We start from the raw sequence: 16,348 nt of genomic DNA, 5'->3' as shown, positions 1-16,348 counted from the left end.
TGAACGAAAGATAGATCCGAGAAATCGCACTGTTTTGGGACACAGTGTATTAAAAACCTCACTATATGAGATTCCCGTTGTTTGGAGTTTTCTAAGTCCTTGGGTGATGGGTCTGCTCTTATAGGTGAAATGCAGCGAAGGCAGAAATTTACTTGCCGACAAAGGTGTCCTTGAATCGGCATAGAACAACCAGTCTCCCCCTGGGAGGACCGGTTGTGGTAAGCGGATCATCAGCGTCGGATTTGGAAGTTGAGCTTTGGGTGCGGCTCGGATCGCATGGACCACCGATGTGGAGACCCAACGTGGAGGGGCGAATGGGAGTACCCGTAGCATTCTCTCCATCCAAATCTAGCGAAGGTGAATCTAGGTGAAGATCCTCCAAGCTCCGCTGAAGCCTGAGGCTTTTGTGGCTTACCGCTACGGTCGCACTGTCCCTTCCTTAATGCTGCTAACAGAGAGATGGTCTTGGAATGTTTTGTTTTCCATGCAAATTGGGCAGTCTTGTTCCCATAGCGAGTCACGGGAGCGTTCTAGAGCCAACACAAACTCAATTTCGGCAGAACAAAGTTTGTGAAAGGTGGCTAAATGGTTGGGAAAACTTACTACCGACTGTTCGCAGAGAGCAACACTGAGCCATGAAGCCGTCTGAGACTGAGCAGGCAGTTCTTTCGGCTTTAGGAGCCCTATGGACTTTGACCCTATCCCAGTGTCATAGTTGGAGACAGACTACCTAGCATTTTTAATTGTGTTTTTTTTTTTTTGAAGGTAGTAAATTGTTGTCCAGGACTAGGCGTAATCCTTGTCTGGGGCCCAAATCTATGATCTACCCCACCTTCCTCCTTTATCTAACTTGGGACTAGTAAAGTGACTTTAAAAAAGAGACAGAAATACATAGGGTTTTTTTTTTCTTTTTTTGTGATGGCTCACAGAAAGAGTAGGACATCTGACTGTGAGTCAAATGCATTGATTTATATTACTATCACACTGAAGAAAACATTCTTTGTCTGTAACCCTTATCCAGTTCAGGGCGGCGGTGGGGCCAGAGCCTACCCGGAATCACTGAGCACTGGGAACACACCCTGGAGGGGGCACCACACATTCACTCACACACACACCTGTGATAAGGGTTACAGATAATGAATACATTTACCTTGACAGATTTATTATTTAGATTGCATATGGTCAGGTTTTCTTTCAAAGAAAATGCATTAAAAACTTAAATCTTTTAAGATTCGCAAATAAAAATGACTTAAGAATTCATGTTTTAGATGACAGCAGTTTATATTAGGCTTGATCTAACTTGGTTAAATCTGGTTGAAACTTAAAGCTATAACTGGTTTACTTTGAAATGCTGAAAATGAGCAGTTTTTCATGTATATTTCAGGTGGTTTCAGAAGTATTTTGCTGATTTTTAAATATATTTTAATTATACACCACATTAATATTGCAACCCTGCACGTGCTGGAGGAAGAAGGATGGCACAAGTACGTATGTTTACTTTTTGTGTTTAAGTGTTAAGCATTAATTTAATGTTAAAAATAAATACATAAATGATTGCAATTAGCAGTTAAGTTAATATAGTTGTTTTTTTGTTTTGTTTTTTTTGTTTTAACTTTAGTAAATGTGTATGTTTTAATGGTGTATTCAGGAATTCATTTGATTGTTTATTGAAATATGTTTATAAAACAGCTTGTCCAAAATATTAAGTATATTTGTGTGAACTGGAGCATATTAAAACTCTACAGGCACATGTTAAGGGCGACTAGGTGGTGTACTGTCATTTATTGTTCTTCTGTGATAAGTTTTCCGAGAACGTGGGGTGCGCTCTGAATCCAGTCCGAAATACTATTAATACGAAATACGATTGAGCCATCCATGTACATATCTTTTTTGAAAGGTAATGATGGTTTATTTGTGATAGCTGTAAGTATGGTTTTGTCCTATTTCAATAGGTACATTTTTGAGACTGATTTGCTAGGTGTAGCACTTATACATGTTTTCACTCTAATTTGTATTTCATAAAACTTCTCGTTTTCATTATTTTGCCATTTAACCACAGAAGTAATGCTTGTAATTGTTATCTTTGCATACTGTTAGGGAGGCCTCCACATTCATAAATCTATTGCAGTTAAGTTCATTGATCTTCAGAATTATAGCTGTATATATAGCTGTACCATGCACCTTTACGGTCATTGTAAAACAAACCATGCATACATAACATACTGACTGATCCAGTGAGGGACACAGCTGTTTAATGTGGAAGAAAAAGTCGAGTACATGGATGTCTTAATGAAGCAGCAGCCTCATTTAAGGTGGAACAAGTACAAGAGGACAGACACTACCCCAATGTTTAATGTGGAACGTATTGTATAGGATGAGGAGGAGTAAGTAAAATACCAGAGTTTTCAATTGGTGTGGATTTTTTAGTCAAATTATTGTGAACTCAGGAAAATGCAAGTCCACTGGATTGTAAATGCACATCTGCAGACCGTAGTGGATCTATCCAATTAGAAATGTATGTTTACATTATTCTTACATTTAAAGGATGATGTAACTAATGATTTATTAACAATCAACCTACCAACATGTGTTTTTGGACCGTGGGAAGAAACACCCGGACAGTCACCCGGAGCATGAATCACACCTACTAGTAGCACTAGTCAAAATCAATATAAACTGCTTTAAATGTTCAAGTAAAGCTTAAGTGTTCAAGGCTAACTTGCTTTAGTTTAATATGCTGTCCATTTCATTGGCTAACCATTAATAAAAAAATGTGTATGCTGTTGCTTGAAGCTAAAATGTAATATAGATTTGATTGTTTCCAAAATGTACTAACATGTCAGTAAATAATGAATCAGTTAATCGCTTGCATTCGTAGTACTTAGTGGGACTGTTTAGAATCAATATTTTAAGCCCCAGATTTTCCAAAATATTTAGCTGTTGCTATTAGGGACGTTAATTCCAAGTCATTTACAAGCAGCTTATTAACCAAATGGTTGAAAATCATTTTCTCTTTTAAAGCACTTCCAAATGTTGTCTTAGACTCTATGCTTTGAAATTGACTAAATTCTGACACACTGCCCACAGAAATGTATTCACTCAGGTATCTATGCACATCATTACTTGCTGAATACTTTTTATTGTTGTAGAGAAAAGTTTAGATGAGCAGTGTTACATGTATTTTTGCTGAATTTTCTTTTTTTCAACTGACTATTAATCAAATATAAAACACAATATTTTCTGGCCTATGCTTATGTATTGATACCTTACAATATTACATCTTGATTCTGAGGCTTGTGCAGATAATTCCCCTGTTGTAGAACCATGCTCTTTTCAGTATTAGCCATTCAATGCTGGTTTGACATTTGTTTCCAGAATCTGTTGATATTTTTTTGAAATCCATAAGATCCACCTTTGTGCTTCTCTGTTGGTAATGTGTACTTTTAATGAAGAGCATTTTTGTTCTTCTCATTTTTCCACATAAACAGATCTTTATTAATTAATCCCTTGCAACAAAGAACCTTTTATGTGACATTTTTTTGTAAAAATCACTACCGCATGTTATTGCATTATCCATTGTGGAATGGAAGTCTAAATAAAATAATTTGAAAATTTATATTAAAAAATAAAATGAAATAAGAAAGCAAAACTGATTTCTCACAAAAAGAGAAAATGATTTACTTTTTTTATTGGAAGGGATAAAATAATAAAAAAAAAATTCAACAGCACTGGTTTTCTTTGTTCTCTACGCTCATCTGTTTTGTTTGGATGGTCAAAAGCAAAGTTCAATGCTCAGTTTGAAGACAGGTGAGGTTTATTTTCCATGACTTTTCTAATAGGGTTTTGATTTGCCTTTCTTGCCTGCATAGAAGCAGTTTAGAGGCCAAACTCTTGTACATACAGTTCTCCTGAAACGCCACTTAATAACATTCTGAAGTATAAAAATTACGAGCTGAAAACCTTTAACAGGCAGGGAGTGTTATATAAATCCTGTCTCTTTCATATTTGAATCTCTCTGTTGGAGAGTTCATAAAGCTTGTTTGTTTGATTGAGTTGATTGTTCCCAGGGTTGCTGACTTGCCTTAGGCCTGATTTTATAATTAAAAAGAAATTCTGAGCCTTAGTAAAACTTTGGTTTGCATTTGATTAAAATTTTTTCATTCAAAAATTTCATTTCAAAATCATTTCATTAGAGGCCAATTCACATCTACCTGAAACTTAGTTACAAATACATTTTAGTTTATATATTACTTTATTTTGTACTTATTTGTGCATCAGCATTAACAGGAAATTGCATTTTATTAAGTAGCTTGCTGTTATATTTACTTTTTTCAATTCAGACATCAGCTAATCAGCTATATATTAAAAATAATTTTTTAAAATAAATTTTATTTCCTACTGGGTGTAACTTGTGTTATGTAGACCACTAATTGGTTACAAAATATGCATTTGTTTCCCTTTGCTGCTGCTATTTTTTGTATATAAAGAATACATTTTGTCACACTGAAGTGTTCCAAAACTGAAATTTATAGAGCAAAACTCAAACTAAATATTTGCTTGGTTTATTTTTACCTAATGTTGCAGAATAAATACTGTTGGCTCTGCATTTAATTGCATGGACTGGTATTATATTATTAAGCAAAAAACATTGTACTCTGGTTTCCTCCCACGGTCCAAAAAAAACACATTTGTAGGTGGATTGGCGACTCAAGTGTCACCCTGCGAAGAACTGGTGCCCCTTCCAGGGTGTGTTCCCGCCTTGCGCCTTGATTCTGGGTAGGCTCCAGACCCACCACGGCCCTGAACTGGATAAGGGTTACAGACAATGAATGAATGTATTGTCAACTCAATTTAAGTCACTTTAGTATACTTAGGCTGCTTGAGTTAACTTTACTAGCTGTAGAAGTGTAGGAAAGTTAAAATTCTCAAGTTAAAGGAATTCAAATGCAAAGTTACTTTGAGGCAATGAGTTTGCCTCAACGCAGTTTTTAAGTAATAGCAACTAATTTAAATTTAGAATGCTTTGGGTCACGTGTGGACTGTGATGAGCACAGTACTCCTCAAGGAGAGTGCATGTTTCCACATATGTGTGTCTTTGTATCAAAACATATATATATACATATATATATATATATATATATATATATATACATCCACTATTATCGAGGTGAGTGAGCAAAAATTGCTTATTCTTTTTTTTCTGAGCATAGATGTAGGTCGCTTCATGTTTTAAAAGAGCCCTGTGAAGATTTTGTAACATTTAATTTATAAAGACTTTCCATCCATCCATTATCTGCCGCTTATCCGGGTCCGGGTCGCGGGGGAAGCAGTCGGAGCAAAGAAACCCAGACCTCCCTCTCCTCAGCCACCGCCTCCAGCTCCTCCGGGGGTATACCGAGGCGTTCCCAGGCCAGTCGAGACATGTAGTCTCTCCAGCGTGTTCTTGGTCTGCCCCGGGGCCTCCTCCCCGTTGGACATGCCCAGAACACCTCACCAGGAAGGCGTCCAGGAGGCATCCGGACCAGATGTCCGAACCACCTCAACTGGCTCCTCTCGACGTGGAGGAGCAGCGGCTCCACTTCAAGTCTCTCCCGGATGTCCGAGCTCCTAACCCTGTCTCTAAGGGAGAGTCCAGACACCCTGCAGAGAAAACTCATTTCAGCCACTTGTACCAGCGATCTCGTTCTTTCGGTCACTACCCAAAGCTCGTGACCATAGGTGAGGGTTGGGACGTAGATTGAACGGTAAATCGAGAGGTTTGCTTTTCTGCTCAGCGCTCTCTTCACCACAACGGACCGGTATAGAGCCCACATTACTGCTGACGCTGCACCGATCCGCCTGTCAATCTCATGCTCCATCTTTCCCTCACTCGTGAACAAGTCCCCGAGGTATTTAAACTCCTCCACTTGAGGCAGGATCTCACTTCCAACCTGGAGAGAGCACTCCACCCTTTTCCGACCGAGTACCATGGACTCGGACTTGGAGGTGCTGATCCTCATCCCTACCGCTTCACACTCGGCTGCAAACTGGCCCAGCAAGAGCTGGAGGTCCTGGATCGATGAAGCCAACAAGACCACATCATCTGCAAAAAGCAGACATGGAATCCTGAGACCACCAAACCGGACACCCTCCGCCACTTGGCTACACCGAGAAATTCTGTCCATAAAAATTATGAATAGAACCGGTGACAACGGGCAGCCCTGACGGAGTCCAACTCCGACTGGAAACCAGTCGGACTTACTGCCAGCCATACGAACCAGACTCCTGCTCTGTTTGTACAGGGACTGGATAGCTCGTAGCAAAGAGCCCAGTACCCCATACTCCCCGAGCACCCCCCACAGAATACCCCGAGGGACACGGTCGAATGCCTTCTCCAGATCCACAAAACACATGTAGACTGGTTGAGCAAACTCCCATGCACCCTCCAGGATCCTAGCGAGGGTAAAGAGCTGGTCCTGTGTTCTACGACCGGGGCGGAATCCGCATTGTTCCTCCTGGATCCGAGGTTCAACAATCAGTCATACTCTCTTCTCCTGTACCCCCGCATAGATCTTACCGGGGAGGCTGAGGAGTGTGATCCCCCAATAGTTGTAACACACCCTCCGATCCCCCTTTTTAAAAAGGGGAACCACCACCCCAGTTTGCCAGTCCAGAGGCACTGCCCCCGATGTCCACGCGATGTTGCAAAGACGTGTCAGCCAGGACAGCCCCACAACATCCAGAGCCTTGAGGAACTCAGGGCGAACTTCATCCACATCCACCCCCGGGGCCCTACTGCCAAGGAGGTTCCCTACAACCTCGGCCACCTCAGCCCCAGTGATAGACGAGCCACCACCGAGTGCGGGGATTGCCACCCCGACAGGCACCGACAACCTTGCAGCCATAGCTCCTTTCAGCCGCCTCAACAACGGAGGTCCGGAACATGGCCCACTCAGACTCAATGTCACCAGCCTCCCCCGGGATGCAGTCGAAGCTCTGCCGGATGTGGGAGTTGAAGATCTTTCGGACAGGTTCCTCTGCCAAACATTCCCAGCAAACCCTCAGCACATGTTTGGGCCTGCCAGATCTGTCCGGCATTCTCCCCCGCCATCTTATCCAACTCACCACAAGGTGGTGATCAGTTGACAGCTCAGTGCCTCTCTTTACCCGAGTGTCCAGAACATATGGCCGCAGGTATAAAGTCATATATAAAGTATAGGTCACAACTATAAAGTCGATCATCGAAATGCGGCCTAGGGTGTCCTGATGCCAGGTGTACTTGTGGACACCCTTATGCTCGAACATGGTGTTCGTAATGGACAAACTGTGATGGGCACGGAAATCCAATAACTGAACACCACTCGGGGTCAGATCAGCGGGGCCGTTCCTCCCAATCACGCCCCTCCAGGTCTCACTGTCATTACCCACGTGAGCGTTGAAGTCCAATGGAGTCCCCAGAATGAGTGCTCTCCAGCACCCCCTCTAGGGTCCCCAAGAAGAAATGGTACTCTGAACTGCTGTTCGGTGCGTAAGCACAAATAACAGTCAGAGCCCTTTCCCCAACCCGAAGGCGCAGGGAAATTACCCTCTCGTCCACTGGGGTAAACCCCAACGTACAGGCGCTAAGCCGGGGAGCTATGAGTAAGCCCACTCCTGCCTTACGCCTCTCACCCTGGGCAACTCCAGAGTGAAAGAGCATCCAGCCTCTCTCAAGGAGATTGGTTCCAGAACCCATAATGTGTGTCGAGGTGAGCCCAACTATACCTAGCCGGTACCTCTCAACCTCGCGCACCAGCTCAGGCTCTTTTCCCACCAGAGAGGTTACGTTCCATGTTCCAAAAGCCAGTTTCAGTAACTGAGGATCAGAACGCCAGGGCCCCCGACCCCGACCGCCACCTGATCCACAATGCACCAAACCCGGATTACCACCTTTCACACAGGTGATGGGCCCATGGGAGAGTAGACCCATGTAACTTCTTCGGGCTAAGCCCGGCCGGACTCCATGAATGAAAGTCCCGCCACCAGGCGCTCGCCAAGGAGCACCTCCCCCAGGCCTGGCTCCAGGGTGAGGCCCCGGTAACCCTACTCCGGCCGAGGGAGGCTGTGTCCATGTTCTTGATTTTTTCATCCTTGTCTTTATGGATCGCTCTTTGTCTGGCCCATCACCTAGGACCAATTTGCCTTGGGAGACCCTACCAGGGGCTATTGCCCCCGACAACATAGCTCCTAGGCTTACGCAGGCACGCAGACCCCTCCACCACGTTAAGGTGGTGATCCAAGGAGGAGATATAAAGACTTTGCTTTAACTAATTCAATTGTAATTCTTTGGAACAAGTTTTTTTTTTTTGACCACTTAAGTTTGGACAATTTTATATCACTTAAATGCATACCGGCATTTTTTAGAAAAAACAGTGACATCAAGTATAGTGAAAGTGATTTTATACATGTTAATGTTGCTGCTACTGCTCTATTCTACAAAATAAACTATGTAAAGGATTAATGTCTATCATTTTATACATTCCAGATTTATTCATTGATCGCATGTGCATGTGTGTGTGTGTGTGTGTGGGGGGGGGGGGTTGTTTAGAATATAACTTAAAAGTAATGAGGTTTGAGATTAAAAAAAATTCCAGGATGTGATGAGTAAAGGAATCCCATTACAATCTTAGTTAAAAGTAGTGAGTAATCAGTAATAAAATACTTTTTTTTGAGTAACTACTCCAACACTACCACTGTCAGACCTCTGCACAGATACTAAAAGAGATTTAAGGTGATTGGATACATGGACAGATAGATACCTTATTGATCCCAGAGGGAAATTCAGAAAAGTGGGTCGTGTTGATTCATCTCCTGCCCCATGCAATAACAAAGTGTCAACATACCATTCTCAGGTAAAGTTAAGGAACTATGTTACAGACAGGTCCAGGTTCCATTTTGGTAGTACGACCCTGTTTAAGAAGTTAAAGTTGCTGTATTTTACAGTTTTTCTCAATTGCTAAAACACAAAACTCTGTTGTCTGAATCAAATTCTCAGTGTCCTAAACCCATTTATTGAAATTGTCACCCATTTAGCAGAACCTTAAGCACTTTTCACCTATTAAGACACATTTTGCAAACGTATTTTCACCCACTAAAACACATTTTGCACTGTGATGCACGTGGGCTGCATATTGGTAAGCACAGTTAGCAAAAGTGAAACTCAAATAAAGCACCTGTGTCACAACTTAAACACAGCCACTCTAAATTGATCACACATGTGACCAATGATGTGAAGAAACCAATATAAGCCAGTACAAGGGTCCCGGTCGTAGAGGTTTCACTATGGATAGAAACAGAGAGGCAGAGTAAGGGGAAGAGGTGGAAGAAGAGGAGGGACGAGACAAAGAATGATAATCTCAGATGAAATACGGACAACCATCATTGACCACTTTCTTGTCCATGGATTGACTATGAGGGAAGCAGGACTTCAAATTCAGCCCCACCTGAGTAGATTCACATTGTCCACTATAATCCGAACATTCAGAGAGGAAAACAGGTAATTGCTTTATTCATTTTGTATATGTTTACAGTATGACTCAGTACAGATCTGTAAAAAGGCTTTTCATTACATGATTTTCCTAAAACATTTGTAGGCTTAGTGCTGCATGCAATATTTTGTAACGGCATGTTCTTTTGTAGAATCGCAAGACTGCCACATCGCAGGGGAGGACGTCTATGTTGAACCTACACCAAGAGACCCTCATTGTTGACATGGTCCCTCAAAGACAAGTGTAATAATACTGCATGAAATACAGCAGAGAATGTTCCAACTAGATTCCTCAGATTGTCCACATGAATATATTTATATGGATGAAGCTGGGTTCAATCTCGCCAAAAGGAGGAGGAGAGGCAGGAACGTGATTGGCCAACGAGCCATTGTTGCAGTCCCTGGCCAGCGTGGTCATGTTATGTGCTGCCATCAGCAATCATGGGGTTCTCCACCATCATCCCGCATCGGGGACATACAACACTCAACATCTTTTGGCTTTTATGAGTGATCTTTGAGATATTGTGTTAGGGTGTGAGCAGCAGTATCATGAACAGTCAGGACATCCTGTCCATGTCATTGTGTAGGACAATGTGAGTTTTCACCGTCCCGTCCAGGTCAGACAGTGGTTCAATATCAACCAAGATTTCCTAAATGTTTTTCTTCCACCATACTCCCCTTTCCTCAACCCAACAGAGGAGTTCTTCTCTTCATGGTGTTGGAAAGTTTGTGACCAGCAACCCTCTTGCAGGCCATGGAACTGGCCTGTAATGACATAGGGGTGGATGGATCCGGCTTACTAGGAGTTATTTCCCATGCAGTTTGGCCAAGGAGAATGTGGCCTGTGATGTAGTTGAAGTCCTATGGCCTGACCCAGCACATTATCATAATGCTGCACTAGAGTAGATGCTGTATGGTGGTGGTGTATTTCTTCATATTAAAAAAAAAAAAATATATATATATATATATATATGTTTTTTTTTTTACACATTACACAATTACTACATTTTCTACAGCTTCATGATCTGATCACTGTGTTTTCCTTTTTTCAGTGTGGTGTGTAATGACTGTTCAGTGCTGTTTTTCATTGTGATTGACTCGAGGCCTGATTTGACAAAATTGTTTGTTTTTGAGCACTGCTTGGACTGTTTTGAGGCAATAGTTTGGTTTTGCAGGAAGAGTCAGAGGTTTTGTGAATTTAGTGTGTGAATTAGGTTTTGTGTTTACAGTTTGGAGAAATGGATGCATGGTTTCAGGAAATGTCTTGGCAATTGAGAAAAACTGTAATACTGTCCAATAAGCCAATTTTAATAATACTTATTTACATTTTTAATAATTATATCCCCTTATTATGGAAATGTTTTATTTAAACAATCCCAATAGACATAGCTTTGGAAAGAGGAAAAGTGAAATTGGTTCTTCCATCCTGTTGGTATAATTTTGTACTGCAGAACTTTCAAAAATTTCTCTAGCACCAAAGGTCCCAGGAGCCCCATTCCACGTCTGGATTTAAAGGTGGGTGTGGCCTCTTCTACATAAGGGGAAGGGCTAAACACCAGAAAATGTATACATTATTATGTTTTTTTTAATACATTTTTAAACTGTGACATCACTTGGCCCTGTCCAAGTCATGATTAGCCCAAGTTTGAAAACACTCTTGTATAACAGTTTTAAAATATTAACATGTGGACAACTGTAGGAAAAATCAGGTACTACAGACTTGTGTGAATTTATTAAAAAATTAAAACACATATTTTTAAGGCACCATATGTTACAGAAATGTTATCAACAAAGTCTAAAAAAAACATTTAAATGTCATTTTGGCATCATATTCACCTCCTAAAAATCACTGTACTTAGATTATTGGAGTGTTGTTTAATGTGGAATAATTGGAAACATTAAATACAAAATCAAAGGTTGTAAACATGAGCCAAAGGAAGGAAAAATAATTGGGACAGTTTATAACAATGATTAGACAGCAGTAATAGTGATCTTTTCCATGAACATTCTGAATCCAGCTCTTCTATTCAGAGCTTCTGAACTGATATAATTTTAGACTTAGCTAACATTCTGTATTCAATAGATTCTTCTTCTTACAGACACTGGAAATGTACCTGAGGTATTTTTTTCCCTTTCCTTCATCAACAGTCAAGTTAATTTGCAGCTCTTGGTTTTATTCACAATCAGCAGCTTAATTTGCAGTAAATTGAGAACATTAGAATAATCCACAATCACCAAATCTATTTGCAGTCATCAGCTATTTTCAGAAACTCGAGTATGTCCTAATTTGTTTATGAATCCAGATATCTGAAGGTACTCCCAAATTGCTTTAGTTCTGGTTGAACACAGTGATGTTTTGGAAATGACTCCAGTACAGTCCAGTAAACCCTTTTCACACACTCAACAAGAAGCCGGTTTCTGTTCTGTGTGAATGCGCTGGTGATTTTGAAGGCTTCTGCGTTCAGCATACCTCTTCTCACAGACTGAGCACTGATATGCTTTCTCACCTGTGTGAACGCGGTGGTGTCTTTTGAGACTACCGCGTACAGCAAACGTCTTCCCACACTCCGAACACTGATATGGTTTCTCTCCAGTGTGACTGCGCTCGTGTGTTTGGAACTTACCCTGTGTAATAAAACTTTCCCCACACACAGAACAGTAATACGGTTTCTCTCCAGTGTGAATGCGCTGGTGTGTTCTTAAAGTAGTTCGATGATGAAACCTATTCCCACAGTCTGAACACTGATATGGTTTCTCTCCTGTGTGAAGGCGCTTGTGCATTCGGAGATTACTGTGACGCTTAAACCTCTTCCCACAGTCTGGACAGGAATAAGGTTTCTCTTCTGTGTGAACAAACTGGTGTTTACAGAGATGACTCCGATGAGTAAACTTCTTCCCGCACTCTAAACAGCAATATGGTTTCTCGCCTGTGTGAATGCGCCAGTGTACCTGGAAAGTACCTAGATGAGTAAACCTCACCCCACACTCTGTGCACTGATACGGTTTCTCTCCTGTGTGAATGCGCTGGTGTGTTTGGAAATTACTCTTTTGGGTAAAACTCTTCCCACACTCTGAACAGGAGTAAGTTTTGCGTCTGACTGTACTTTTCTGTGTTTTATTGTCAGAGGTGCTAATGTGGGGTGTAGCCAAGGACGATTCCTGAGAACTGAAGCTTCCACACACTCTATTCTCACTTTTTATCTGTATTGATTTCAACATTGTAGTATATTCCTGTTGTTGGTGTTTCTTCATGTATTTGGAGGAGAACGGTCGAACTGTGGGACAACGGCAACAGAAGATGACTCACAAAAGGGACGCTCTTCTTTTCTGGAAGACAAAAGAAACATGTTCAAAATTAGGAGCAGTTGTTTACTTTGAGTTTTTCTTTAAAAGAAACAAACCACTGTAACTTCATGATAATAATTCTTGGGTTAGGGGCAGTAAAGTTTAATACTGTTGTCAGGCTGTATAATACTGGGCTGTTTACTGTTTTTTCATCCTTTAAAGTGAGGTTAATACTATACATGTAGTAAAACAAAATCACTACAAATGTTCAGAGGAAGTTTCCCCTCCATTTCCTGTTCTCCAGTCTGTGGGTTGAAAACAGGTCTAGCACATTGGTTGTGTGTTTATTTTCATGCAGTTACAGCTCTCCCAAATTTCTCCCACCTAAAAACATTTGTTCCCAAAAAGCGACACCTGCTAATGTTCAGCACAAACCCAACAACAATAAAGAAATATCTTCTAATTTTGGCAGAAAAAAAGTTTTGATTAAAATCATGAAAATCACCTGAACAAATACTAATTACATGCTGGTCAATCAGCTCTGTGTGTGTGTAAACAAACTGCAGCAGTCACTAATCATCTTCAAACAATCAAATGCAACATGATAATTCATTAATAATCCAGAGAATTGTTCACTCAAAAACTCTGAACTCCTTCAGTGTTCTCTCTCCCACCAGTCTTTACTCTGAAGGCATTTTCAGATCTACCTTAAATAGCACATTAGGGACCTCCTCACACCTCCGTTTAAAGGGGATGCCATGTCTTTTAAGGTGGAACAGTGTATTTGAGGAGAAAATAAGACTGTTATTTGTATGTGATTTAACTTGTCTATAAGTTGTGGTTGTCTTTTTGTTTGTTTTTATTTTTAATTACCACAGAAACTCATTTATAAAAAGTTAAGCATTTTCTGTCTGTTTTTACTTACATTTAGTTATTTCTCTTCTGTATTTAGAGTTAACTCCATTTGGAACAAATTTAATTCAATGCTAAAATACAAAAATAGAGCAACATTCTCATCTCGGTTCTCAATTTTCAATGTTTAGAGACTCTACTTTGTCGAAATACGAGTAATCACAATGTCCTTAATTCCCCTACCCCTGCCCCTTTAGGGTCTCAGAAAGAAACTCCTATCAATAATTACTGTAAACGTACATAGTGCAATTACAACCCCATTTTCAGAAAAGTTGGGACATTTTTAAAAATATAATTTAAAAAAAAACTGATTTTCTTGGGTACACAGGGTAGAACTCTCATAAGATTTAGCTGTAAGAATTTGGAGAAGTAGCAATGCAAATGTGGAACTGTGGCTGGAAGCTCCCACATTTCCCCCATTTTACAAACTCCTCTTCAAAAAGAGAACATGTCTCCCCCCGTTCCTGTGTGAGGGAGAGAGACCCAAACCCAGTGTAAACAGTGTGGAAAAGTCTTACACAGCTCTTTCCCTTCAGTAAAAACACGTCCTGATTTCAGCTCCAACGCACCGCTCTCCTTCTGCTGCTTTCTCCTCACACAGTGCACTCCCATAACACCCGCCTCCTGCGCTACCATTGGCTGGAACGTCATCCAAGTAGCTGTCTGATTGGCTAATATAAGTTGAGGGGATGTTACTAAGGGGCGTGTCCACAGGAGAGCGGGAGGCAGCAGGTTAGACTGCACTGCTGCTCTCACAAACCGTATTTTAAAGGAGAAGGCTCCATTGTCGCCCAATCATTCAATCACTCACTCAATTAATCAGTCACCCAGTCGATACAGTTCAGCTAATTAATTCAGATTTATTTCCAGAGATACATTTGTATGTGGTTGGGTCGAAAGCCTGATAGAAATTCGTTCAGATAACGGGTCGTATACTGTTTTTCTTGTTCTCATTTTAGAACAAATCTCAAATGGTTGAAAGGTTCATGTCCTCCATGTTTGCTTATCTGACAAAGGTAGAATTCACTGGCAGAAACTGCTCTCTTCCTGCCCCTCTAAGCTTTAAATTGAGCTTATGACAAACATCAGACAACAATAACTGATATTATGCCCTAATGTTTTTTTTTAGGTATTTGTCTATACCTCGGTGTTTTAGAACAAGCATCGCTATACATTCACAGAATGTACTCAACAGTTTGTACTTCTGACACACACAATATCTTTGTTCATCCAGTCTTCAGATTCATTTTCATCTAAATCACAGACATTCATCCAGTTCATCTGCAAACATCAGGGTCATCCAGCTGATTCACAATCATCTTTTCATCCACAGTCCAAGATCATCCAGTGCTCAAATTCATATTTAGTAATCAGTTTAATCAGAAACTCTCAATATTTCCTATCACATTTATCCTTCTTTAAATCCAGATATCTGAAGGTACTCCCACTCTCTGTTCAGAGATACTGTTCTGTTCTGGTTAATGCTGTGATGTTTTTGAAAATAACTCTGTAGTAAACCTCCCTTCATACACTCAACAAGTGAATGGTTTCAGTTCTGTTGAATGAGCTGGTGTCTTTGGAGACTACAATATTCAGTAAAAATCTTGTCACACTGTGATCACTGACAGTTTCAGACAAGCATTCACACAGATGAGAGTGTCTCGCAGAGTGGACAGATATTGGACACAGGATTTAAAAACTCTGTGTCTGATCCACTCGCACCAGCACTGAGCGCTGAAGAACAGGGGGGAAGGGGGGTAACAAAGTATGCAGAGCAACAGATGGACTACAGTCTGTAAGAGTGATAGAGTGGTCAGTGGAGATGAGAGCGGACAGTGAGCGAAGAAGGAGGTGGTCAAAATATATGGCTGGACTGTGTAAATATAAAAGTAAATTGATAAATAAATAAAGAATTGCAAAGTTAGAAATTAAATTACCCAAACACCATTTAAATAAATAAAAAATAAATGCGATTAAAAATATAAAACAGGGCATAAAATGTGATTTTAATTTTGTGGTTAAAAAATTTGTGATTCTGAGAAAAAATCCTGACTAATTCCAAAAATAATGTCACAATATCTTAGAGAATAAATGCAGCATATTTTGAACATTTGGAGTGAAAATGAGTGAACACTGCATATTGATGAATTATATATATTTTTTATCTCTATAAATAAATAGTTCCCTGGCATATCAGGACGGTGTTATAAGTAATTGAACGCTGAAATGATTGTGCAAGAAATTGGGTTAGAAAAGGACGCAACTTTGCACAACACAATTAAAAGTCACACAGCTCCAGGGGCCTGGAGGTTGTGGGTTCGATTCCCGCTCCGGGTGACTGTCTGTGAGGAGTTAGTGTGTTCTCCCTGTGTCCGCGTGGGTTTCCTCCGGGTGCTCCGGTTTCCTCCCACAGTCCAAAAACACACGTTGCAGGTGGATTGGCGACTCGAAAGTGTGTGTGTCTGTGTTGCCCTGTGAAGGACTGGCGTCCCCTCCAGGGTGTATTCCCGCCTTGTGCCCGATGATTCCAGGTAGGCTCTGGACAAGCGGTTACAGATAATGGATGGATGTTCGCAGCCACTTTTGCTAAGGCCCACCCAACAGTCAACTGTGCCAATGGAACAAATCTCATACTGAGGCACGGCC

At 40.9% G+C, this 16,348-nt stretch overlaps 1 protein-coding gene across 1 annotated transcript; it reads right to left on the bottom strand.

Annotated features, from left to right (window-relative positions):
• Positions 1-11,271: 11,271 nt before the first annotated feature.
• On the bottom strand, positions 11,272-14,306 carry LOC136691094 (zinc finger protein 660-like). Its single transcript, XM_066663407.1, has 2 exons — positions 14,221-14,306; positions 11,272-12,832 (listed from the first exon to the last, which is right to left on the bottom strand). Exon 2 carries the CDS (start codon positions 12,755-12,757, stop codon positions 11,906-11,908), a length of 852 nt encoding a protein of 283 aa, XP_066519504.1. The 5' UTR covers positions 12,758-12,832; positions 14,221-14,306; the 3' UTR covers positions 11,272-11,905.
• Positions 14,307-16,348: the final 2,042 nt, after the last annotated feature.

The sequence above is a fragment of the Hoplias malabaricus genome, chromosome 3 (assembly GCF_029633855.1).
Source record: "Hoplias malabaricus isolate fHopMal1 chromosome 3, fHopMal1.hap1, whole genome shotgun sequence".
Taxonomy (NCBI): domain Eukaryota; kingdom Metazoa; phylum Chordata; class Actinopteri; order Characiformes; family Erythrinidae; genus Hoplias; species Hoplias malabaricus.
This window is presented reverse-complemented; position numbering and strand designations above follow the sequence as displayed.